This window comes from Hemiscyllium ocellatum, chromosome 7 (genome assembly GCF_020745735.1).
Source record: "Hemiscyllium ocellatum isolate sHemOce1 chromosome 7, sHemOce1.pat.X.cur, whole genome shotgun sequence".
Taxonomy (NCBI): Eukaryota; Metazoa; Chordata; class Chondrichthyes; order Orectolobiformes; family Hemiscylliidae; genus Hemiscyllium; species Hemiscyllium ocellatum.
Genome location: NC_083407.1, coordinates 96,483,699 through 96,511,081, shown reverse-complemented (window position 1 = coordinate 96,511,081; position 27,383 = coordinate 96,483,699). Strand labels below are relative to the sequence as shown.

The following is a 27,383-nucleotide window of genomic DNA, read 5'->3' as shown; positions in this document are numbered from 1 at the left end:
TGGAAGTAGCCTTGCTGTATTATTAGTGCTTTTTTTTTCCAGTTTGCAATGGCTGCAATCCTCTCCGGGCAGTGAGTGCGGGGGAAAGCCGGCTAGCATGTCGGATCGGGATGCGGTGGACGGGATTCGCTTCCCCGGCGGCGCTGTGTTAAATCCCGGCGCTGAATGTCAGCAGCAGCAGCAACAACAGCAGGAAGAGGCTGAAGCTGCTGCCGCGGCTGGAGCCAGGGCTGGCCGGGATCTCAAGGAGTGGCTGCGGGAGCAATTCTGTGACAGTCCCATGGAAGGGGGCGAGGACACCCGGCTACACGATGCCACCTATGTGGGCGACCTGGACACCATCACCAGCCTCCTCCAAGAGGACAACTTCAGGAGGTGAGGGCTGATAATATTCCACGCATCATTCCTGGCCTGGCCTACATTAGTGGGCAAGACAAAGGTATTAGAAATGTAAGGGTAAAAACAAGGACTGCAGATGCTGGAAACCAGACTTTAGATTAGAGTGGTGCTGGAAAAGCACAGCAGGTCAGGCAGCATCCGAGGAGCAGGAAAATCGACATTTCGGGCGCCCTTCATCAGAAATAGAGGTAGAGAGCCTGCAGAGTGGAGAGATAAATGAGCGGGGGAGTGGTGGTGGGGAGAAGGTAGCATAGAGTACAATAGGTGAATGGGGGTGGGGATGGAGGTGATAGGTCAGAGAGGAGGGTGGAGTGGATAGGTGGAAAAGAAGATAGGCAGGTAGGACAGGTCATGGGGACAGTGCTGAGCTGGAAGGTTGGAACTGGGGGAAAGGTGAAATGAGAAAACTGGTGAAATCCATATTGATGCCCTGGGGTTGAAGTGTTCCGAGGCAGAAGATGAGGCGTTCTTCCTCCAGGCGTTGGGTGGTGAGGGAGCGGTGGTGGAGGAGGCCCAGGACGTGCATGTCCTCGGCAGAGTGGGAGGAGGAGTTGAAATGTTGCTCCACGGGGCGGTGTGGTTGATTGGTGCAGGTGTCCCAGAGATGTTCCCTAAAACGCTCTGCTAGGAGGCGCCCAGTCTCCCCAATGTAGAGGAGACCACATCAGGAGCAACGGATACAATAAATGATATTGGTGATATGCAGGTAGAACTTTGGATGTGGAAGGCTCCTTTGGGGCCCAGGATGGAGGTGAGGGAGCAGGTTTTGCAATTCCTGCGGTGGGAGGGGAAGGTGTCAGGAAGGGAGGTTGGGTTGTTGGGGGCGTGGACCTGACCAGGTAGTCATGGAGGGAATGGTGTTTGTGGAAGGTGGAAATATATCCCTGGTGGTGGGGTCCATTTGGAGGTGGCGGAAATGTTGTTGAATGATTTGGTTTATGCGAAGGTTGATAGGGTGGAAGGTGAGCACCAGGGGTGTTCTGTCCTTGTTATGGTTGGAGGGGTGGGGTCTGAGGGCGGAGGTGCGGGATATGGATGAGATGCTTTGCAGGGCATCTTTAACCACGTGGGAAGGGAAATTGCAGTCTCTAAAGAAGGAGGCCATCTGGTGTGTTCTGTGGTGGAACTGGTCCTCCTGGGAGCAGATACGGCGGAGGCGGGAGAATTGGGAATACAAGATGGCATTTTTGCAGGAGGTAGAGTGGGAAGAGGTGTAACCCAGGTAGCTGTGGGAGTTGGTGGATTTGTAAAAAATGTCAGTGTCAAGTCATTAATGGAGATGGAGAGGTCCAGGAAGGGGTGGGAGGTGTCAGAAATGGTCCAGGTGAAGTTAAGGTCGGGGTGGAATGTGTTGGTGAAGTTGATGAATTGCTCAATCTCCTCAAAGGAGCACGAGGTGGTGCCAGTGCAGTCATCAGTGTAGCGGAGGAAGAGGTTGGGGAGGGGTGTTCAGGTGTAACTACGGAAGGTGGACTGTTCTACGTAGCCAACAAAGAGACAGGCATAGCTGGGGCCCTTACGGGTGTCCATGGCTACCCCTTTGGTCTGGAGGAAGGCTTTTGTTTTCTTTAATGCATTTTTTTAAAGAGACTAGCCTTTCTTACATTTTTGAAGCAATTTTTACTGATCCCTTCCCAATTAATCCCTTGGCCTGGACAACAAGTAAGAAGACGGGCAGCTAATTCGTGACCCAGTCTCAACTAATGTTTCCAACTGTGCACCAAACCAGTCTTTCCTCATTATTCAAATCTTCTCAGGTATCAGTTTTAGTAAATCTCATGATTTGCCCTCCTCGTGGCCTTTGATGCCTTTTGTAAATTAGGTGGCAGAACATCAGGTATAATTCTAATCATCCTCTCATCAATGATAAATACAGTTTGTAAAGCAGGATCTTTTTGCTAATGTAGTATATGGTACTATTTACAAAGGCCATGTAGACTGAATGTGGCCTTACTGTAGCCTGACATTTTAAAAAAAAAAGCGAAGTGTGGATGCTGGAAATCAGAAACAAAATCAGAAGTTGTTGGAAAATCGTACCTGTGGATAGAAAGCAGAGTTAGTGTTTCGGGTCCGGTGACCCTTCTTCAGAACTGCCTGACATCAAGTTGTGGACCCAGAAAAGCATTAGAAAGAAAATCCACTTTCATGGTTTTAATGTTTAATATTTCCACCAGATTCAGTGAAAAAAAAAAGAATGATACGGACATATGAATTACAAACAGAAGTAAGTCATTCAGCCCTTCGAGTTTGTTCCGCCACTCGATAAGATAATGGCTGCCCTGTTTGTGTTCTGAATTCCATATTCACAATCATCCTTTTCTTTATCTAATAAAAATCCATCCACTTGCAGCTTAAAATTATTCAAAGACCCTGACACTACTGCCTTCAAAGGCAGAGAGTTTGAGTTGCGCAGCTGTCTGAGAGAGAAAAACAACCTCCCCTCAAATCTGTCCTAAAGGGGTGCTGCTAATTTTAGAACAGTCTCCCCCTTATTCTGGACCAACCTCCTAGAAATAAAAAAGTCCCTTCCGCATCCAGCCTATCAAGAACTTTCAAGTTCTTCAGTTAAATTGCTTCTTGCTTTTCCAAACTCTGTGCAAACTAGGCTTGTTACCACCAATCATTCCTCATAAGACAACCTGTTCATTCCAGGAATCAATCCAGTAAGCCTCCTGTGAACTGCCTCTAATGCATTTACATCCTTTGTTAAATAAGGAGACTAAATCTGTACACAGTATTCGAAATGTGGTTTCTGCAATACCTGTATACTGCAGGATGACATCTTTACTTTAGCATGGAATTTGAGAGTAATTAAGGATTGCATCACATTAGCCTTGCCTACTATTTTTATGTGACACATACATGACAGCATTGCAATCCTGCTACATCTTGGAATTCTACAGTCATTCACCATTTAACAAATACTCAGCTTTTTTGTCCCACCTACCAATTGAACATCTTCAGATCTTCTCTTATTATACTCCACCTGCCAGATTTGTTTACAGTCTATGTTGTCTGCATCCTCTGCCGCGTCTGCTCCCAGGAGAATCCGTTCCACACCAGAACAACCCAGATAGCCTCTTACTTCAAGGACTGCAATTTCCCCTTCCCTGTGGTCACCAATGCCCTCCAGTGCATCTCCTCCCCTTCCACACCTCTGCCCTTGAACTCTACCCCTTCAATCGTAACAAGGACAGAACCCCACCCCGGTCCTCGCCTTCCACCCCACCAATTTTAGGACACAATGTATCATCCTCCACCATTTCTGCCACTTACCATCAGACTCAACCACCAGAGATATATTTCCCTCCCCACAACTATCTGCGTTCCACAGAGATCATTCCCTCCGCGACTCCCTCCTTAGGTCCACGCTGAGCACTGATCTCTGCAGGACTCAATTTGCCACATCCTGTCCATTATTGCAGACTCAAGTTTCTGCCATCCAGCCAGTCATGTTACTCCCTATGCCATGAGCTCCTATTCACCTTATCAGATGCCTTCTGGAAATTCAAATTCAGTACATCAGCTGGCTCCCCTTCATCCACATTATGTGTTGCTGCTTCAAAGAATTCCAAATAAATGGTCCAACACAATTTTCCATTCACAAAACCATTGCTGACTCTTCCCAGTTGCCTTGAGTATTTTCATATGACAAGTTATAAGCTCCCTTAATGGTCAATTCTAACAGCTCCCCTGTGGTAGATGTCAGGCTAACTGTAAATGTTCCAATTTCGGTCTCCTTTTTGAATAGAGGGATTATATTATTATTTTCTGCTGTAATGAAACTTTCCAGAATATTAACAAATTTTGGAAAATTAACATCGATACAACTACTACCTCATTAGCTGTCACTTTTAGCATCCAAAGATGAAGGATGTTGCCAGGGTTGGAGAATCTGAGCTATTGGGTGATGCTGAACAAGCTGGGGCTGTTTTCCCTGGAGCGTTGGAGGCTGAGGGGTGACCTTATAGAGGTTTACAAAATTATGAGGGGCATGGATAGGGTAAATAGACAAAGTCTTTTCCCTGGGGTCGGGAAGTCCAGAACTAGAAGACATGGGTTTAGGGTGAGAGGGGAAAGATAGAAAAGAGATCTAAGGGGCAACTTTTTCATGCAGAGGGTGGTACGTGTATGGAATGAGCTGCCAGAGGATGTGGTGGAGACTGGTACAATTGCGACATTTAAGAGGCGTTTGGATGGGTATATGAATAGGAAGGGTTTGGAGGGATCTGGGCCAGGTGCTGGCAGGTGGGACTAGATTGGGTTAGGATATCTGGTCGGCGTGGACAGGTTGGACTGAAGGGTCTGTTTCCATGCTGTACATTTCTATGACTCTATGAAGATCCAGAGACAGGAACCTGTAGTTCCATCGGTTTAGTCTGTACCGTTTCCTTTGTGATTACTTTTTTTAACCAAGTTTCTCTCTTCTTTCAACTCACGATTTCTAAGTTTCAGTGGGATTTTCTTCATAATCACTATTATGAAGACAAACAAAATCCATTTATTCACGACATTTCTTTACCATGTACTGTTAACTCCTCATTCATACTCTTTAAAGGACCAATACTCAATTTGCTTACTTTTTTTGAAACCTGTGGAAGTTCTTGCTATCTGTTGTTACATTTCTAGCTAGCTTTCTCTCCTGTTCTAACTGATTAATCCTGATTAAACTATATGCTGTCCTTTATATTCTGAATAGTCATTTAACCTGCCATTCTTTGTGCAGTTATGTTTTTTTCTTCAGTTTTATGTTCTCCTTACCTCCTTTAGTTAACCATAGAAGGTGAATCCTCCCCGTGGAATTTTTATTTTTGGTAAGAATGTACTTGTACTTATTCATAGTATCCTGAAGTAGCCCTGTAAAAGTCTGCCACTGCTACTTCACTGACCCATCGGCTAGCCTATTATTCCAGTTCTTTCCAGTTTTAATCAGACACATTTGCCTTTTTAAATTTTAAAATAGTAGACCCGCTCCTCTCCCTTCTCAAACCAGATATAAAATGTAATCATATTATAATCACTATTTTCTAGGATTGCCTTTTATTGTGAGGTAATTCATTAATCCCATCAAGTTATACAATAATCACTAATTCAGCATGCTGGAATGTTAGTTTGATACAAGTATCTGGTAATGCACCATTATTAGCAAGCGATGTCATCCTTGTTGCTGTCATCAGTTCACTAGATTGATTGATGTGGAGTTGTTTGTTGTTCTCATGGTCTGTGGTTTGTAAGACAACAAATGCTGTCAACTACATATCAGTTATAAACTACAAAACATGTTTGTTACAAATACATATGCTCAAGAACCAGAAAGTCAATGCAGTTGGGGTTTTCCTGATTGTAGAGCAACTTGTTCATATACAAGATTACACAACTACACCACATTTCACTAATTTTGTTCGTAAATAACTTGGACTTGTATCCAATATTAAATTTGCATGAAAGTCCATTGCTTCCCTCTGTATCTCTCTCAGCTTTCTTGAAGGGACCATCGAGGCCTTGTTGTGAGCTGCAACCCAAACTGCCCCGTTCTCCTCTCTTGTTACTTTCTTCTGACCTGTCCTGGCTTTTCCTCCCTCTGCATTTTGCTTCTTGCTTGAGGCTGTATGTTTGTATGTGAGCTACCCTGGATCTTATTGTGGATAAATGCGTTGACGTCATGACTTTGATGGAAACCTGGCCTGTGTACAATAACATATTACTTCGTCCTGAAACCTCTCTACGCAGCTACATGTTCCATTACCTGCCCCACCCAAGCAACCACAATGGGAGCGTAACCCTCATTCTTACCTTGGTCGCTCTACCTGACCATGATGGCACCTTCTCCAGTTTTGAGTTCCCTATTGCACCACCCATGAGGCCTTGCTCTTCACTCACATAAATGCTCATTGCATTCTAGTATTGTTCTAGCTGTGTGACTCCAGTATCAAACTTCTCTTTAAACCCTTCTCTCCTGCCCCTTCCACTCTCAGCGTCAACAAGAATCTTGTGGACTTCTTTGCCATTAAACCTAAGAACTGCTGTTGCATTGTCTGTGCCACATCCCTTCATTTCCTTTCTCCACTAAGCCAGGTTGACTGAAATTTGCTGAATAACTGAAATTAAGGTCCAGATTGGCCACGATCTAATTGAATGTCCGAACAGACATAAATGTCTGAATGGTCTGTTGATTTCATGTTTTTCCCTGATCTGGCCTTGAATCTGCATCCGTCTCCAGATTCTCTAGTGTCTTGGCTCATGTCCTATCCGAGCTCCAACAAAGCCATTTCTTTCACACTCATCCCTTCCCTTGCCACTGTGTCAGACTGAATCACGTGTTTCTTAGGTTTGATGTCCTATTTGTGCATGAGCTGAGCTTCTGACTCTGAATCTTTCCTGTCACAGAAGCCTGCTCCTTCCACCTCCAATACATCGTTGCCTCATCCATGATTTTATCATCTTTGGACTGGATAATTTCAAGTTCTCCCACTTCCCACACTGTAAAGCAGCCTCGTCCAAAGCTCTGTTCTTCGTATTCTAACCTGTACTGGATCTATCACCTTAGTGCCTACTGACTCCTCCCCTGTTCTGTGTACTCCCCCTCCCTCCCTCCCTCTCTCTGTTCTCACTGAGGGGTCATGACAATTCCTAAGGCTAAAAATAAGGTCACTGGTGGGGAGAGGTTTGGGAAGAATTGCTTTGTGACCAAGTCCTTCCCTGCCAATGAGACCACCTTGTGCCCCACCCCACCCCATCCTGCAACCTTCTCAGAATTGCGCATTCCTCAAATTCTGTTGTCTATCCTCCATTTACTTTGACTCTCAGGTGGTGGCCATGACAACAACTATCCAGGCCCTAGATGCTGAGGGTCTGTTCATAAACCTCTCCTTGACCTCTATCTCTCCTTAAATAGAAAACACTTAAATCTACCTCTTTTCTGACCATTCCTAATTATTTGGCTTGATTGCAGATTTGATGAATAACAGTTCTGTGAATCACCTTGGGACACAATCTGATGTTATAAGCATCTATGAATGCTGTGGTTTCTGGTGGTTACATCTCCTCAGTGTGAAGCCTCCAGCCTCTGCTTTGACTGAACAGCTTTATCAGGCTGAGAAAACACATCCCACTGCCTTACTCAGAACTGTCTATCAGTTGCCTACTCCTTACGAGCTGCGACAATTCACCAACTTTACAACTCCATTTCTATTCTCATAGGGACCTCAACTACTAGTCCACATCCTTCAAATTAAATAACCTCCTGCTCAGCACAAGCGCTGTTACAGCATCATGAAGCATTTGGTATAAGGATTAAACAAGTCATGTACGATGAGTAATTTCTCCTTGATTTGCAATCAGAGTGGCCTTGCCAATGAGATGAAGACCTGAAATGTCAGGTGCAAACCTCAGATCAACTGAAAATTATTGGGGGCAGAAAGGAGGCATAGTGTTGAAGTATGTATTCTTATGTAGGGACCTGTCCTCTGCAGGCAAAAGGAATATGTCCAGGCATTGCTCCTTTTGTTGAATTAAACAAAAGCTTGGGAATTACTAGTTTGCTGGTGCATTTTAGCAATGCCTCAAAAAAAATAAGAATCAATTTGTAAACCAATGAGCACCTTATTCTCATGTATATACGTTGTTCCTCCTTTTCGAATTTGGCATTCCTGTGTGTGTTCTGATGAGTCGACAGCATGCCTTTTTTTTTCCAGAAGTAATCAAGTTCTATGCCAACAATCTAATACTAATTTATATTATTTAGCATCTTCAACAGAGTAAAACGTCCCAAAGTGCTCACAGGAGAATTAATATTTAACATGGAGCGACTTCAGGAGACATTGGGACAGATGATCTAAAGCTTGATCAGATATAAATTTGAAGTTGCAATTTAAATGAAGAAAGATTTGAGAGGGATTTCAGAGTTTAGGGCCTGAGCACTTGAAAGCATGGCCAACTGTGGTAGATCCATTAGAATACTGGATGTTCAAAAGGCCTGAATTGGAGGAGTCCAATCTTTTAAGAGGATTGAAGAGCTGAAGGTGGATGGAAGCAAAATTAAAAGCAATGAGATTTCTCAGCTTAATTTATGCAAGGATCCTTCGTTTTTGTTTTTTGCTTTACGTTTTGCAAGAGGTTATGAATCAGGATATTGGGTTGTTCGTGCATATCAGCTACATCCTGTCTGGATGGGTCATGCTGTTAGACTTGTATGCCTTTTCCTATCCTTTCTTGCACACTTTATTGACGAGTAACAAGCCAGCAAGAGCAGAGACTAACTGAGCAAATGTCTAACGGGCGTGCTAAGGGAAGCAAAAAAAAACCCACCAACTTCCTTTAGTGATCTCAGCAAGTGGAAACTCGGTGGGGTGTGTGCTCAAAAAGGGACTGTTCTGTTTTCCAGGCGAATCAATGAGAAGTCAGTCTGGTGCTGCGGCTGGTTACCGTGCACGCCATTGCGGATTGCCGCGACAGCTGGCCATGCTGACTGCGTGGACTACCTGCTCAAACAAGGGGCCGAGGTGGACTTGGTCGATGTGAAGGGGCAGACAGCGCTGTATGTGGCTGTCTTGAACGGTCATTTGGACTGCACCAGGATTCTCGTGCAGGCGGGGGCTGACCCGAATGGAAGCACCCACCACCGCAGCACGCCCGTCTATCACGCCTCGCGAGTGGGACGAGCAGACATCCTCAAAGAGCTCATCAAGTAAGTCAGCGAGGAGGGGAGGGGTGTGAGGGGGAGGAGGGGAAGGGTGTGTTGATGAGGAGAAGGAGCAGTGGGGAGAGTGTGGTGTGGGGGAGGAGTATAGATGGAGAGGGGATGTGGTGAAGGAGAGGAGGAGGAGGGTTGGGGGGTGGTAAGGGAGTGGGAAGGGGGTTGGTGAGGGGGAGGAGGCAGGTTGGGGAGGAGTCTGTGGTATGAATGAGAAGAAATGCAGAGGGATGTGGTGATTGGGAGGAGGAGGGATGGGGAGGAGTGAGGAGGATGGAGTGGGGAGTGCATGTGTTGAGGTGGAGGGGTAATGGGGACGGGGGTGTGGTGAGGGTGAGGAGGGATAGGGAGAGCGTTGTGGTGAGGATGAGGAGGAATGGGAAGGGGTGTGGTGAGAGGGAACAGGATGGAGTGGGGTGGGGGTGTGGTGAAGGGAAGGAGGATGGAGTGGAATGGGCTTGTGGTGAGGGTGTGGAGGAGGGAGTGGGAACGAGGTGTGAGGTGGACGAGGCAAGAACGGGAGGGGGTGTGAGGAGGAGGAAGTGGAGGGAGAGTGATGGTGTGGAGGGAGAGTGATGGTGTGGAGGGATACAGTGAGGGTGTGGGATGTAGTGGGAGGGGTGGGATGTAGGGGGGAGGGTTGTGGTAATGGGGAGGGTGATGGCAGGGAGGGGCTGTGGTGATGGGTAGGAGTGGTGGTGGGGAGGGCAGAGGCAACTAACCGGGGGGAGTTGCGGGGGGAGAGAGTGGACTTTACCTCTTGACTGAGGTTGAATGGCAGAGGAAGTTGACAACAAAATGGCGGGGTTTCTCCAAGAAAGAGGGAGCACCAGTCTCCCCCCTCAGCCTGGTATCTTCTCTCAGCGGCAGTCAGGCTTCACAGGCCATGTAAACTAATTTTAAATCTAAAAGTGTGAGCGATGTAAAATGGGCCTCGCAGTCCTCAGAAGCCGGTCCAAGCCCTCTGCGCTCATAAGCCCCACCCCACCAGAATTGCACCCTGGGAAACTTTCAGTTTGGGAAGGCCCGGTTAGGACACAATAACAGGAGTGTGGGATACCATTTGTGGGTTGGGTACACCATCTGACCTGAGGGTGGTCATGGAACCGCACCATCACACACCAGGCAGATTTCCCTTCCCTGTCCACGATGTGTTTTGAGTCAGCTGTTTGAATCCCGGTGAACACTTGTTTCTTTCCTGGGATGGGTTGAGAGATGTCCCAGATAAAAGGACGGTCCCTTCTCTGTACCATTTATCAGTGACCCCTGCTGCAAATTACATTGGCTGAGTGTACAATCAAGACTGATGAAAACCCCCTACTATTCATTTAAAAAAATGCCTTATAGATTTTTTCAGCCCTCTTATCTAAGACCATAGAAAGAAAAATAGACCATTCTGCCCCTCAAGCCTGCTCTGCTGTTGATTTGGTACGTCGCTGATGTGTGTCTTAACTCCAGTAAGTCACCTTGGTTCATCACCCTTAACTTTACAAAAAAAGTCTTATCAATCACCAATTAAAAGTATTCAATCGACCTCCTGCCCTTTAACCGAGTTACAGTGGAGAGAGTTCTGGATGTCCTCTATCCTTTGTGTAAAGAAATGTTTCCTGACATCTGAAACAAAAACAAATTGCTGGAGAAACTTAGCAGGTCTGGCAGCATAGAGTCATACAGTACAGAAACAGACCCTTTGGTCCAACTCATCCATGCCAACCAGGTATCCTAAATTCATCTAATCCCAATCTGTGGAGAGAGAGCAGAATTAATGTTTCAAGTCCAGAAAGCATTCTTCAGAACTGATAGTAGCTTGGAAAAACTGTTATGTACATTGAAGACAGGCGTTTGGGTTGAGGGTGGGGATGCAGAGAAGAGGGAGTGAGCAGATAGGTGGAGACAGAGCCCACAGAGAAAGAGAATGAGAGTCAGACAAAGGGATTGATGATAGTAAGCCAGGCTGATAACGGGGAAGCGTAAGTAGGTTAAGCTGTTCTGAAAGCTGCCCGTGTGAATGCAGAGCCTGGGTGTGGGTAAAAGATGTAGGTGTTCAGGTTCTATCATTATTGAACTCAATAATGAGTTCTTAACACTGCAGGGCCCCCCAAGCAGAAAATGAGATGCTTCCGGACATTGATACTGAATGGCCCAGTTCTAATGTTAAGGAAGGAAAGCCTGCCCTGGTGTGGGATATTAGAGAATAATTAGTGCCTGTCCTCTATGGTACCTTGCTAGTTCCCCATAGATATTGGTTGAGAGTCTGATTAATTTGGGCTACCATGAAGGTCCTGACTTCTCAACCTGTACCTTTCCTGAGGAATAGTGACCTTCAGGTTGAACTCACCAGCACTCACCTCTCTCTAATCTCTCCAGGGTTGAGGTACTTTAGTTATAGAGATAGATTGGAGAGGATTTCTCAGAAAAGATTGTGAGGAGACTTGATCGAGGTGTTCAAAATCCTGAGGGATCTAGACAGAGGAGAGAGAGAGAGGGGAGAACTGTTTGCAATGCTGGAAGGATGGAGAATAATAATGCACAGATTGAAGATAATTGGTTTTAAAAAAACGAGGAGAAGTGTTTTCATGCAACGAGGACTGAGGATCTGGAATGAGCTGTCTGAGAGTTTGGTGAAGGCCTTCACAAGGGAATCACGGCATTATTTGAAATGGTGAAGCTTGGGGAATGGCACCAGGAGGATTGCTCCTACAGAGAGTTTAGAGACAAGATGTATCGAAAGACCTCTTGCTATGCAGACCATGCTATAATTCGGTTATCAGCTTATGCCATGAATAATCTCTGCCAGAGGGTAAGGTGGAGGCTGGTACAATTGCAACATTTAAGAGGCATTTGGATGGGTATATGAATAAGAAGGGTTTGGAGGAATATGGGCCGGGTGCTGGCAGGTGGGACTAGATTGGGTTGGGATATCTGGTTGGCATGGACGGGCTGGACCGAAGGGTCTGTTTCTATGCTGTACATCTCTATAACTCTATGACCTTCAGTGTAGAATGTTGACCTCAAGTGCTTCATAGGTTTGCCTCATAGACTGATTTGGATTTGTTAATATAACAAAGGATAAAGGCAATTATAGCACAGGAACAGGCCGTTAGGGCCTTCGGTCCTCCAAGCCTGCGCTGATCCAGATCCTCCGTTACCTATTTTCTCAGGATTCCTCTGCTGCCTGTCCATTCGTAATGTTTTCATTTATTTTGTGGAGTGCTATATGATTTTTTTCTCTTCCCCCCCCCCCCCCGCCCCGAGTCTTCTCACTGCAAGCTCTCCTGCATGTTACACTGTATTGTAGACTTCAGATCCTCCATTCCTGATATGCTTAATCCCTCAGCCTGATGGTGAACAGTGAGAGACACAATCCACCAAATGTGCATACGTTGCACACTTGTAGCAGAATTAATTCAGATACGAATGGAAATCTTGAACAATGACTCTTTCTCGCCTTCACTCATTTCTAGCTAAAATACTGAGACCATTCAAAACCACGGTGTCAGGAGGACAGGAATTTTCTTGTGTGGTTTAACACTGTAGCACAGAGAATGAAGCAGCACTGAAGAAAACCATCCAGTCTATTATGCCTGGGCTGGCTGTTTAAAAAGAACTACACATTTAGTTACACGCTCCCTGTCATTATGCCACAAATGTTTCTTTGTTGCGTATTTACCCAATTTTCTTTTGCAAGTGAGATTTTTAATCTGCTTCCATTGCATCTATGAGAAATAAAATCTCAGATCTAAACAAACATGAGAAAAAAAAAATCCATTTTGCCCGTGATGTTTTGCCATTTAGATTCATGGTTTTGAATCCTAGTTCTTTGGTTACTGACCTTCCTGTCAATGGAAGTAATCTCTCCTTTTTACTATATCATGATGTTGCACATTTGTTAAATCATCCATTTAGCATTCTCTGCTGTACTTACTGCAATCCCATCTCATGCAGTCTCGCATGTATAAATACCAACATACAAATTAGGAGCAGGAGTAAGCCAGTCTAGTCTGCACCGCCATTTAACAAGATCCTGGCCTGAATTCCATTTTGCCCACCAACCCCCCCCCCCCACAACATGACCCTCTGAGAGAGCAAAATCCTTCTTACCTCCATCTTAAACCTTTTATTTTTAATCTCTGTCCCCTAGATATAGTTTCCTCACAAGGCAAAACATCTTTTCAGCTTATTTTCTGTTCAGCCCCCTTGGATCCTTGTTTGTCTCGATAAGATTACCTCTCATTCTTCCAAACTGCAATGGTTGCAGGCCCAGATTCCAGTCTTCCCTCATAAAATAAGGTGCCTGTCCCAGGTATCAATCGAGTGAACCTTCTCTGAACTGCTTATAATGCATTTACATTCTTCCTTAGATAAGGAGACCAAAACTGTACACAATGGTATGGATGTGCCCTCAGCAGCATGTTATACAGCTGTTATAAAACACCCCTACTTTTGTATTCCATTTCCTTTGTCTTCCTGGTCACTTGCTGTGCCTCCACTGTAACATTTTGTGATTCATGTTGCAAGCTACCTATCCTTATGCACCTCAAGAGTAAGGCAATTGCTCTCCATTGAAATAGTGTGCTGCTGTTCTATTCTTCCTGAGAAAATGGACAAGTTCACCATTTTCCCACAACATACCCAAGCATTTACACAGTGGACATGCATGTCATTGAGATTCAACTTCAGAATGAGTGAATGGTTCGTTTCACAGTTTACATTTATGTTTCAGACACGGTGCGGATGTCGATGTTAATCATCATGTATCTAGTCGTGTCTCAATGCCTGCTGCCAGGAGATTCACATCACTAGGTGTGTGTCCTCTCTACATCAGTTCTGCCTATCAGCATCTCCAGTGTTTCAAGTTGTTGCTGAAAGCTGGGGCGAACCCCGATTATAATTACTGGGGCCAGGTAGACGTGACGGCCTTTCCCCGTGGATCGCCGGTCTGTGTTCTCGATGCTGTTCTACGTCATGGCTGCGACGCACAGTTTGTAAAACTTTTGATTGACTTCGGTGCTAACTTGAACCTGATTAATTGGGAGGGTTTGGATGCAGAAACAATGGGACGGATGAAGGTGAATGAAGAGGCCTTGCAGATCTTCAGGGCTGCTAAAGGTAACATTGCAACAAAGCAGGTTTCAGCTTTACTTCCTGACTCGGCAATATTTCTGAATGTAACTTTTATTAACCAAAAGCATAGATGTAGTTTGTGGCTAATGAAATACATGTTTATTAAACTTAACCGTAACATTACCTCCGTTAATAATACCTTGTAGATTGTTATCTCACTACCCGTATGCTTAGCAACTGCCTTATGGTAGGTTATCAGGTTTTTGCTTATGATTGCAATTTTCTTGAAAGAAAAACCAACGTGAATCAGTGGTTAGCACTGATGCCTCACAGTGCTAGGGACCCAAGTTTGATTCCAGTCTCAGGCAACCGTCTGTGTGGAGTTTGCACAATTTCCGTGTCTGTTTGGGTTTCCTGCAGGTGCTCCAGTTTCCTCCCACAATCCAAAGACGTGCAAATTAGGTGGATTGGCCATGGGAAATGCAGAGTTACAGGGATGGGTGGGTCTAGGTGGGATGCTCTTTGGAGGTTGGGTGTGGACTCAATGGACTGAATGGTCTGCTTCCACATTATAGGGGTTCTATGAAGTTGTGCACAGTAGATCGGAGATTCTCAACCTTCATGTTTCATTGGTGCTCCCCCTCCCAAGTTGTAGAACCTCCACAAATTTCCCTGCAACACAAGGATATTTTCTATGTAAAAATAACTTGTGGTGAATGGTCTGCCTGATCCTTGGCTGTTGTCCATTGATGCCCTATCCTGGGCTGTTTGCTTGATGGTCTTTGTCAGTGTGGGTTTACCAGTGCCCACTCTCTGGGGCAGGGGGTGGAGACCAAACCCTTGAGTGAACCTTAATTGGAGCTAATACTGAACCTGTGCTGTTGGTGTTATTCAGAACTACTTGCTAACTGTCCAGCCCACTAAGCAAACTGTCCCTTGGATTCACAATTAAACATATACAGCAAATTTTGTTTTAACCAGCATTCTTGATAAACCAGCAAAAAATTATACATCTCATATACCAGAAGTTAACTGTACTTTAATGATATCAGAGCAGTCAGTTGAGGATGGGAGTGAGAAGGCTGTCAGTAAATTTTATTTAAGACGAAGTTACATTATTATTTCAGTGACTAATGCCTCAAATAAAGTAGAACAGTGAGGTGTATACCCTCTGCATTGTGTTTCTATTACATAGTCTGTGTTTTTATATTGATTCTGCGGACCTCTTGATCAATTGGAATATTTGATCAGTCAGCACACTCCTGGTCTCATAGGTGCTGGTTACTAACAAGTTTGCTGTCTTTATTCTTACAATGACTCGGTGGGTAGCACTCGTACTGAATTGAGGTTGTGGATTCAATGCAGAGATCTAGGCCCACACCAGGGTATAAGCAGGACCGAGTGAATGCTGCACTGTCAGAGATACTATCTTTCAGACAAAGTTAAAAATCATACAACACCGGGTTATAGTCCAACAGTTTTATTTGGAAACACTAGCTTTTGGAATGCTGCTCTTTCAACACAGCCAACTGATGAAGGACCTGCATTCCAAAAGCGAGTGCTTTCAAATAAACCTGTTGGACTATAACCTGGTGTTGTGTGATTTTTAACTTTGTATACCCCAGTCCAATACCGGCACCTCCACATCATCTTCCCGATAAGACATCTAAATCAAGGCCTGAATTATGCATTATAGATCCCAGGGTGAGATTTTGTAGAAGAACACTACTGTGACTCTATCTACCTACAATATTATAGTTTTGTATGGTGCAAGAAGACACCTCAAAAGGAGAGGCAATGCCGATTGCTGGTCTGAGTTGCTATTCGAACTTGTACTGATCAATGTTTAAACGTGGCCTTGAGGAGTGAAGAGAATTTGGTTGTGACCCACAGTAGTATCACAGGATGAGCAATCATGGCTGTGAGCTTCCTCTCCTTTAGTGTGGCAGTGGTCAGTGATATATTAGAATGTTTGCTGATTTGTTTATAGTAACAGTTTGTACAGCTTAAGTAAACCTGATTGTTTAACAATCGGCAGATCTTTATCAGGAAGACAGGAAGGATAAGTAAGCCAGTGACTTTGCACAGGAAAAAGCAGAGGATTAAGCTAAGAGAGACAGTTTGTATCATCATTGCAGTGGTCAGTGAGAAAACATGGAGTAAATATACACTATGATGTATTACCCATAATTAATGTGGCATAATAAAGTCATTGCTATAACTTAATGTACTGTATCCATATATTCTACCGTAACAGTGTGCTTTATAAACTATGGGTTGTCTTAGCAATCTAGAGCCCAGGCTAATGTTTGAGGACATGGATTTGAGTCCCACCCTGGGACATAGTGAAATTTGAGTTTTAAAAATGTGGAATTAAATTAGCCGAATTGTGATTGTGAATAGGTTGTCATAAAATGACAGAGTTTCAAAGAATGAGAGGTGGTCTTGTTTGAACTTAGAGGGCTAGCTAGGGTGAGTGTAGCTAAAATGTTTCTCCTGGTTGTTGTGTCTAGAACCAGGGCTGCAGTTTCAGAATATTGCAAATCTTTGGAATTCTCTACCTCAGTGGGCCGTGGGATCTTATTCTTTGAGTATGTTTAAGCTAAAGATTGATAGATTACTGATTTACCAATGGTGTGCAGGATAATGAGGATGGGCTGGGAAAAAGGAATTGAGTGTTCAATCAGCTGTGATTGTATTGAATGGCAGAGCAGGGTCAATAGTCTGAATGGCTTATTGCTTTTCCTATGTCCTCTGTTCCAGTGTTTACTTGTTATCCTCCCTGGGAGTCCTCTTATAGTTGATTTAATACCAGTGATGGGATGAGACCTTTTTTATTTGGGCATTCATTAAGCACCTAAAGCTCTCAATTGATGGCAGACAATTGGCACAACATTTTTTCAAGCTGTCTATTTTGACAATGAGATATATATGTAAGAATTGCCAAAGCAAGCCTGGCCTCTGGCAGATTTTGACCATCCACCTGGGGGTTGAAGAGGTGGAAGTCTGCTGACCAAGCTGAAAGACCTTACAGTAATAGCCTGCGCACTCTATTGTGTCAGTCTCATTACAACCATTTCCACATGAGCTGCCTTCAAAAGTTCCTGAAGATTAGCTAGCAGCTCAAAGTACCAGATCCTGAGGAACACATTGGAGCCGGCAAACCAAGCATTCATACGGTTTTGAGACAGTTGCAACAGCCATTTGGTCAGGTTGGTCATGGAACCATTATGCCTGATTTTGCAATAAAATAAAGCACAGCAAATAGTTAGAATGCTAGGAAGTTTCAGAGAACCCATTCCTGTCTCTGAGTTCATAGGCTGAGGTTGAGCATCAATTCTGGGCGAACCATAAATAAAAATAGGTAAATGTACCAAAGGGCCTCCCCTCCCCTCACTGTGAAGAAATTACCAGCAAGATATCATTTTTTCTAAATTTTAGCTTTAACATGAATCAGAGCCTGTACATAGTTAACATGAGTTACCAGGTAAATAATATTCAGCTAAAAAGATAAATCCCATTTTAAAATTGATAACAATTTTAACAAAGCTGCATCTTCTGTAACCATTAGGAACCAGCATGTGACCTGAACTGTATATGGCTGCAGAACCTCCTGAGACAGTTGGAGGGTACAGATTCCCAAGAAAACCCTTTAGCTGAACCCTTTTAAATGTTAAACAGGCAAGTTGGCTCAGTCAAAACTGAAGCAGTAAAGATGCTTCACCTCTGCTCTAATTCCACAGACCTTTGTGTCCTGCTTAACTATTTAGGACACACCGGGCTCCTTGTAAATGTCCATTCTTTGTTCACCCCTCTGCTGCAGCTCTCCTAAGTGACTACCTTTATAGCTTCCGTGTATTAACATTCTTTCTATTGGTACTGCTTTGAGTTGAAAGATCACCACAAGGTTACATTGACCAGTGGTTCTACTTATTCAAGAAAATTGTAATTGATCCCTTTACAATGAATTGAAACTCTAAGAAGTTCCATTCAAACATTCTTAACTGTTTTAAAGACATTATATCTATTGTATTGCACTGCTTCCAGGTCAAAGATGGTCACAACTTTGATAGGTAATATTGCAAGTTGAGGGTTCGCATGCCTAATGAACACTATCCGATCTCACCCTAGGAAAGTTTTTTCTTCTTCTTCCCAATATAGGCCTTGTTTTACACTGCTGGAATTGAACCTTTTGAGCAAGGGTGTTCTAGCTCATAGTTTGAAACAAAATGATGAGAATTTTGGACAACACAATTAAACCTATCCTTCAGATGCTGCTGTGTGTTTTACTCCTGCATGAGCAGTAAATCCCTTGAAATGTGTGTGTAATGAACAGATGATCTTTGAGTGCCATGCGTTTTGATTGCTGTCAATGACATACTTGAAAGTATTCCTAAACTGTCCTCTGAAATCCCTAGATCATTTGACCATAATTTCTTGTCACAGATTGTTATGGGATCAAGACACTGATGGCTTTGATGACTGCTGTCGGGCAATTATGAGAGTTGGACATTAACTTTTAATGGGACTCGATGGAAAGATTTATAAAAGGCAGAAATCTGTTCTGCTAAAAGTTAAAATTTAAAAAGGGACCCAGCTGAATGTGAAGTCTAATAATACTCCTAGCCCTTTTCCAGTTGCTTCAGTTACTGAAGTACATGTCGAATATTATTTTTCTTCCAAGTCACGAATGGACTTCATCAGTTGTTGCTCTGCTACTTGCAGTTAATCCCTGAGCTGTAACATTTAACTGGTTGGCCTGTATCCCCATTTCCCTGGCTGGCTTGTATCATTATTTACCAGTATGATCTGTATCCTTGATGTGGAGGTGCTGGTGTTGGACTGGGGTGGACAAAGTTAAAAGTCACACAACACCAGGTTATAGTTCAGCAGGTTTATTTGGCTTTCAGAGCATGATGAAAGAGCAGGGTTCTGAAAGTTAGTATTTCCAAATAAACCTGTTGGTCTATAGCCTGGTGTTATGAGATTTTTAACTTTAGATAGGTATCGTATTTACATGTATGGTCTGTATCTCCATTTTCCTTGTGTTGATATCAACGCATCTGTCTAAACCTTGAACATTTCAGTTGACTCAACATCCGAAGCCTTTTGGAATGGAAAGCTCTAGGCTTTTGCCAACCCGTGTGTTGCAGTTTATTTATTTTAGTTCACAACTAAATGACGTAGCTGTAATTTTAAGACTTCCCACGAAGAAAATGCTTGCATTTATACAGCACCTTTCATAATCTCAGGATGTTCCCAGTACTTTACAGCTCGTGCTACTAGAGTAGTGTAGTCATTGTTGCAGTGTTGGAAATAAAACAGCTAATACTGTAAACAGTAATATGACAACAACCTGATGTTGTAGTTAGTGATTTTATTTGAGGGATAAATCTGGATGCTCAAGAAGAACTCTCCTGCTCATTTCATTGTCCCATCAGAGAGGGCATATAAAAGCTCAGGTTTTCCTTCTCAGCGAAAGGACAGCATCGGTGACAGTATCGGGCTCCCTCAGTTCTCTACAAAAGTGCCAGCCTTGATTGTGTGGCAGCGTCTCTGAAATGGAGCTTGTAATTCTTGACTTTCTGACTACAAGTGGATTGCTTTACGTTTGGTAGCATTTGCCCGTCTTCAGGTAAGGTGCGTAACACTATAACACAAGGTGGGTTTTGGGCAGCACTGTTGCTGAAAATAATTGATTGAGTTCTTGCGTCTGTCAGAACCTTTCAAACTAAATCACAATTCCAACGTGTGGAACCTTTTACTTTTAAGATATTTTGCCCAGTTGTAATGGAAAAGCCCTTCCAAAGAATTTTGGAAGGAAAGAGGAATATCTGTAATCATCTGCCACATACGAAAGGTCAAATAATTTTCATTGTTTTCATGAAGTAAATTGAAATTTTGACTCCCTCTCAGCTACAGGAATGGGGAAAATGATTGTAATTAGTACCTAAACATGTATAGAGTGTACATAAAAAATATAGTCTTAGTCTTGAACTTGTTTGGATTGGTCTTTAATTGATATCTTGATTGGAAGGTGTGCAGAGTTGTGTCATGAGCAAAGATTTCCAAAACGATCAAATAAAGCAAGTCCTGATACTTGCGTGGGTCTGGAACACTTTGAGAGTCATGGCAACATTTCAGCTCTCAATAATGAAAACGCGCTCCTTTTTTTTTGACTTAGTGCAGAGAATGAGGGAATATTTCCTGCTTTCACACATGCTGTGAATTCTAGCTTACAATATTCAAATCTGAATTTTGGCCAACAAAAGTTGATTTATTGGGTCCTGTGAAGACATTGGGCTTTAGCTTTTTTTCAGAGATTCTACACAGTAGAAAAGTCTGGCATTATTGCTCATTTAAAGGATATTGCTTTCCAAACAGGTACTCCCAGAACACTGACCTCTTCCTGCCGTATAGTTATTCGGAGAGCACTGGGGAAGTTCCGTCTTCATATGATCCAGACGCTGCCAATTCCAGACACTGTCAAAATCTTCCTGTTACATGAGGACACCTGAGGGAGAATCACATCTCCCTGCCCTGCGTGATCCCTGTTGGACTGAAGCCTCACTACACCAATCTGCCGTCTGGAGGATCGCGGGCATTTCTTGTTTCTGCCACACACAACTGTTGCAACCTGTCTCGGAAAGTGAGTTCATTTTCTTTGCTTTCCTTCCTCTTCCTGCTCCATGTAACTCAAAAAGACTTACCCAGTGAATAAAATCTGTATTTCGTGGGGTCCTATTTGCAAAACACACAGAAACCGCAGAGATCAAATATAAAACGGTGTCCGTACCTTTTAAAAGGCATCTGCATTTAAAAAAAATGTACTTTGGTCACGAGGATGCATAACATCCTCCACCCTCCAGGTGAATTTAATGCATTAATTCAATCTCAGGGGTAAAATTATGTATGTCATTCAAACTTTTCATTCGTTGCATTTGATGCCCTCCAAAGTTTTCACTTGGATTACTTGTCGACGGTATTCAGGATCTTCTGTGTGTTTCAGTGGGTTCCTTCACTTTGCTGACTGTACAGAGACTGTAAAAGCAGTTTTTACCTGAGAGCTTGAATGGCATTTGCCATAATCTGACAGAGTTGCAGGGTTGGATTATTCCCAGTTCACTCCGCAACAATTTCCTCAACATTTAAGATGGTGTGGCTTTACTTGGTGAGCAGAAATATGACTTGTTTCCTCGAATTCCCCAGTCACCCCCATTTAGGGACACTCCAGCTGCCCCTTTGCATTACATTCAAAAGGTTGCCAAGGACTGGGATGAGGAAACATTTCTTCACTCAGATGATATTAAACTCTGTATTTCTTTGCTGCAAAAGGCTATGGAGGCTAAGTCACTGAATATATTCAAATGAGAGACGCACACGTTGTTTAGGTTTTAAGCGCATCAATGGGTATGGAGAAAAATGAATATGACATTGCGACAGAGGATCAGCTGTCATCATATTGAATGAGGGAGGCATGATGGTTTAGTGGTTAGCACTGCTGCCTCACATCACCGGAGACCGGGGTTTGACGCTACCCTCGGGTAACCGTCTGTGAGGACTTTGCACGTTCTCCCTCTGGCTGCGTGGGTTTCGTCTGGTTTTCTCCTACAGTCCAAGGATGTGTAGGTTAGGAGGATTGACCATGCTAAACTACCCATAGTGTCCAGGGATGTGTAGGTTAGGTGAATTAGCCATGGAGAAAGCCGGGTTACAGGGATAGGGTAGAGGGATGGATCTGGGTGGGATGCTCTTCAGATGGTTGGTGTCGACTCAATGGACCAATTAGCCTGCTGTAGGAATTCTGTGAATTGCAGAGGCCACTATCGAATGGCCTACCCCTGCTCCTAGTTTGTGTTTTTAGAAACCAGTAGAAGGTGGCACCACAAATATGTGTGTCCTCGATGGTGGGGAGGCCAGCGCATTATTTACAAAAGATAAGGGTGAAGTCAGCCAGAGTGCAGTTGATTCATCTTGGCAGCTACCTGAGGTATTGCAGATGACCGTCTTCAGCCCATTCAGTTCACTCTGTGTGATATCCAAAAAGCAGCTGAGAGCGCTGGATACTGCAAAGAGCGTTCTGGCAGTAGCACTGAGGATTTGTACTCCAGAATAAACTGTGCCCCTAGCCAAGCTGTTTCAGTGCAGCTACAACACTGGCATCTGCCCAACAATGTGGAAATTTGCCCAGGTCTGTCCTGTGCCCAAAGGCAGGGGAGGCTCTGGCTTAGTGGCTGTGCCACTCGTTGAGTAATCAGGAGTGCCTACTCTTCTGGATTCGTGGGTTCACATCCCACCACGACTTCAATTTTTAAAAAATCTCAATTTAAACGGAGTCTAATGGTGACCATGTAACTGCTGTTGATCATTCTTTTTCTAATCTGGGCACGGTGGCTCAGTGGTTAGCACTGCTGTCTCACAGCGCCAGGTACCCGGGTTCGATTCCAGCCTCGGGCAACTGTCTGTGTGGAGTTTGCATGTTCTCCCCGTGTCTGTGTGGGTTTCCTCTGGGTGCTCCGGTTTCCTCCCACAGTCCAAAGACCTGCAGGTCAGGGGAATTGGCCATGCTAAAATTGTCCATAGTATTAGGTGCATTAGTCAGAGGGAAATGGGTTTGGGTGGGTTACACTTCGGAAGGTCAGTGTGGACTTGTTGGGCCGAAGGGCCTGTTTCCACACTGTAGGGAATCTTAAAAAAAAACCAAAAATCTGCATCCTTTATGGAAGAGAATCTGCCAGATCTTCCCTTACTCTAGGCCCACAGCAATGTGGTTGACTAACTGCCCTCTGAAATGGCCTAACAAATGAAATTGTTGAATTGTACAATATAGAAGGAGGCCTTCGACCATTGTGTCTGAACCAGCTCCCAAAGAGCTACCTAGCTAGTCCCACGCTCCAGCCCTTTCTCCGTAGTCCCCTCAGTTCATCACTTTCAAATATATGTCCAGTTTTGTTTTGAAACCTGCTGTGGATTCTGTCTCCATCACTGTCCCAGGCAGCACATTCTAATTCCAAACAACTCTGAGTAAAGAAGTTTCTCCTCATTTCAGTCCTAGCTCTCTTGTTGACAATCTTGAAATTGTCACCCCCTTGTGACTGACTTACCAATTAGTGGAAACAGAATATCCTCCCTCATTGTGTCAAAATTGTTTAGAACTTTGATTGCTGTAATAAGGTCAAATCTTATGCTTGTTAGGGCCGAGAAGATTAAACTTTTTCCAGAGCTTTAACATCTTCATCCTTCCTTCGATAAAGTGTCCAGAACTGAACACAATATCCAAATGTGGTCTGACCAGTGATTTTGTAGAAGTGTAGAAGTATACTCTGTGCTTCTATTTATAAACCCAAGGTACCTATAAGCTGCCGTGACAACTGTTTCATCTTGCCTGGCCAACCTTGAGACAACTAGGCATGTGAACCCCAAGGTCACTCTGCTTCTGTAGTCCCCTCAGAGTTGTACCATTGAGCCTGTCTTGTCTCTCTGTGTTTCTTTTCCCAAAATGCATTATCTCACATTTCTCTGTATTGAAATCCATCTGCCAGGTGTTGGCCAACTTGTCAACATTCCTCTGAAGTCACTCAATGTCATCCTGTCAATTCTGTATTCTCCCTAGCTTAGAGATTTTGCCCTTGGCACCCATCTCTTAATCCTTTATAAATCAGAAAAAGCAAGAGGCTTAACACCAATTCCTGGGGAACACCACTTTCAACAAGTTTTCGATCTGAGAAATGCCCATCTGTACCTACCATCTGTTTCTTATCTTTTAACCAATTTCTAATCTATGCTGTCAAGAACCTATCAATTCCAAACATTACTGATTTGCTCACCAACCTATTATGTGGCACCGTACTAAATTCTTTCTGAAATACAATTTTAATTTTCATTTACATGGTATGGGTGTCGCTGACCAGGACAGCATTATGTCCCATCCCTAATTGTCAAAAGGCCAATTGAGAGTCAGCCACATGGCTGTGGGTCTGGAGTCACATGTAGGCCAGACCAGGTGAGAACTTCCTTCCCTGAAGGACATTAGTGAGCCAGATTTGTATTTCCAACAATCAGCAATGGTTTCATTGTTATCAGTAGATTCTAAATTCCAGACTATCCTCCCATTGAACTCAAATTGCACCATCTGCCATGGTGGGATTCAAGACATAACTGGGCTTCTGGAGGCTCACTGCCTTCATTCCTGATAAAGGGCTTTTGCCCGAAATGTCGATCTTCCTGCTCCTTGGATGCTGCCTGACCTGCTATGCTTTTCCAGCACCACTCTAATCTAGTTTCTTGATTAATAGTCTCGTGATAATACCACCACAACATTGCCTCCCCTAATTGGCAACATCCACAGCCCTCCCCTCTTCCACTTGTCTGTGTCAAATCAGATTTGTCAGACTTGACCTGCCCTTGTCAGGGCCATGTTGATTACCTAGTATTAGCTTCCTTTTCTCTAAGTGTATATTTACTTTGTCCTGTATTATGGCCCCCATCAGTTTACCCACTGATATTAAGTTAATAGGTCTGTAGTTTCCTGTGTTGTCCTTTGCCCCTTTCTTAAGAAACAGTATCACAACCTTCAAACCCTATGGGATTAATCCTCTGTTCAGAAAAGCCTGGAAGATTTCGGTCAGTGGCTCCACAACTTGCTCTCTTGCCTCTTTCAGCAATCCAGGCCACGTCCAGGCCTGGTGACCTCTTTACCTGGAATGCTGCCAACGTTTTTTGCACTTCAGAGTGGGAACTGGGCCATTGTCACCATTTTCCAATTTGGTACAGACCGAAGCAAAATGCACATTTATTTCAACTAAGGGATGGGTCATAAATGCTGGCCCAAAGAACAAGTTCTTGGGAAAAAAAAATCCAACCTGACCAACTAACACTCTCAAGCTAGAGCCCTATTTGCTATAGGATTTGGATGCTATACTTCCATTAATCCTCAGGTAGTGGAACAGTCCGTGCCTGAATATTACAAGACCGCTGAAACCCCACTAACAACGTGCTTGGGGCTACCAGTGAGCGGAAACTGAACTGGACCAGCTGTTTCAATACACTGGTTACAAGAACAGGCCAGAGACTAGGAATTCTGTGGTAATTCATCTCCTGTCTCCCCAGAGCCTGTCCACTATCTACTTGGCACAAGTTAGGAGTGTGATGGAAATTCCTCCACTTGCCTGGATGAACACTCAAGAAGCTCAACACCATCCAGGCCAAAGTAGTCCACTTGATTGAAACCCCATTCACCACCTTCAACATTCACTGATGCATAGCAGCAGTGGTGTGTACCATCTACATGATGAATTACAGTCACTCACTATGGATCCTTTGACAGCACTTTCCAAACTCATGACCACTACCACCTGTAAGGTCAATGGCAACAGGGGTATGGAAACCACTTACAAGTTTCCCTCCAAGCCATACGTCATCCTGACCTGGAACTAAACTGATGTTCCTTCAATGACTTTGGGTCAAAATCCACATGCTCCCCCAAACAGCGCTGTGATATCTGCCTGCACTATATGGGCTTCAGTGTGTTTTTTTGTAAATATATTTATTGGCAAAAAAAAACTTTTTTGGCTTTATGAAAATATAAAGTTATTGAAAATATAACAAATACCAGTATAATAAAGAAAAACGCAATTTACAATTCAACTACTGTCTACCAACTATTAACCTCCCCTATAATTCAAAACAAAACCAAACACTGTGCAAAATGACTCCAATAAATAAGTAAGTAATCAAACAAAGAAAAACAACAAAAGAACACAAAATAGCAATCCTCGGCTTCCAAACAAAAGGAGCAGTAATGTTGTGTATATATACCTGTATTAACTCTGGAGTTCCCCTCTCCCGGGCCCAGGGCTCACCAAACCTATCCATCCTGGTTAAACAAAAGGGCTGCCATGTCTTATAAAAAAGGTCTGTTGTGTGGTGCACCATATTTGTGAAAAAATCGAAGTGAATGTGCCTCATAATTAATTTCCACCATCCCAGCAATCCCAGCGGGTTCTCAGACACCCAACCCATCAGAATATTCTTCCATGCACAGTAAGTAAGAATATTGAGTAGTTTCTTCCCATGCCCGTCTAGAGATGATAAATTTGGTAGACTATGAGGAGAGACATCGGGTCTACTTTAACTTTGGTCCTCAATACCCTCCCTATCTCTCCCGCCACAGCGCTCCAATAAACACGGAGCCTGTGCCATGTCCAGCAACAATGGGTAGGAGTACCTACACTTATTTTACATTTGGGCCACATTGGAGATGCCCCTTTTTAAAATTTTGCCAGACAGTCCAGTGCCAAATGAACCCTGTGCACAACTTTTAATTGCATAGCACACTTCCTATTACAGATTGAGGTCTTTCACACGTTCTCCTATATGTCGTCCCGCATTTCAAAAGAGATCTCCACTCCTAGCTTTTGCTCCCAGACCTCTCATAACCGGTTAATATCCTGCCAGGCCCTGCCACCCATCAGGCGATAGAGGGCACTAACCGAGAGGGTGCTTGTGGAACATAGCAACAACCTCTCGGTATCAGGCTTATGGGGCTTGGTGAGAAGCGTAGTCATCTTCTGGATGAAATCCCTTACCTGAAAAAACCAGAAAAGATCTCTGCTGGGCAACCCGTATTTGCAAGTCAGTTGCTCGAAAGACATCATAACCTCCCCCCTCAAACAAGTTTCCCAAAACTGGAAACTCCTCTCACTGGCCATAATTTGAACCCTGAGTCCACCATCCCTGTTTGGAACCCCAGCTTACCAACTATGGGACTGAGTGGCGAAGTCTTGGATAAGCAACCCTCACTCTGACACATCGCCCTCCATGCGTTGACCGTACTAATGACAATGGGGTTCTGGCAGTGATCCATAACTGTCTTCATCTTATCCATGAACAATAGATTAATAAGAGGACACTTTGCCTGGGAGGTCTCGATATCCAGCCATATTGAGTTCGGATCGTTACTTGCCCAATCGCACACAAAGGACAGCGGGGAACTCAATTGATACCTCCTGATGTCTGGGAAATCAACTCCTCCCCATTCTTGAGGAATAGGCAATTTTTAGTAAATTTGATGAGGGGCCGTCCACGATGCCAGACAAAGGACCTAAACCAACCCATAAACTCTGCAGCGTTGACCTGGGAAACATTGTAGGGAGCATACGCGTGGGATAAAGCAAACGAGGAAGGACATTCATCTTAATGAGGGCTATTCGGCCCAGCCATGAAATTG

The 27,383-nt window shown here is 43.9% G+C and overlaps 1 protein-coding gene across 1 annotated transcript; it reads left to right on the top strand.

Moving 5' to 3' along the window:
- On the top strand, positions 1 to 22,763 carry asb1 (ankyrin repeat and SOCS box containing 1). Its single transcript, XM_060827531.1, has 4 exons — positions 1 to 375; positions 8,783 to 9,085; positions 13,815 to 14,200; positions 20,540 to 22,763. The coding sequence occupies exons 1-4, from the start codon at positions 98 to 100 to the stop codon at positions 20,671 to 20,673; spliced, it is 1,101 nt and encodes a 366-aa protein (XP_060683514.1). The 5' UTR covers positions 1 to 97; the 3' UTR covers positions 20,674 to 22,763.
- The last annotated feature ends 4,620 nt before the right edge of the window (positions 22,764 to 27,383 follow it).

Excerpts from the sequence above, each read along its gene's own strand:
- asb1 (XM_060827531.1), top strand. The coding sequence starts at position 98 with ATGTCGGATCGGGATGCGGTGGACGGGATTCGCTTCCCCGGCGGCGCT. Across the intron at positions 376-8,782 it reads CAAGAGGACAACTTCAGGAG|GCGAATCAATGAGAAGTCAG; the intron begins GTGAGGGCTGAT and ends TCTGTTTTCCAG. Across the intron at positions 14,201-20,539 it reads GATCTTCAGGGCTGCTAAAG|GTACTCCCAGAACACTGACC; the intron begins GTAACATTGCAA and ends CTTTCCAAACAG.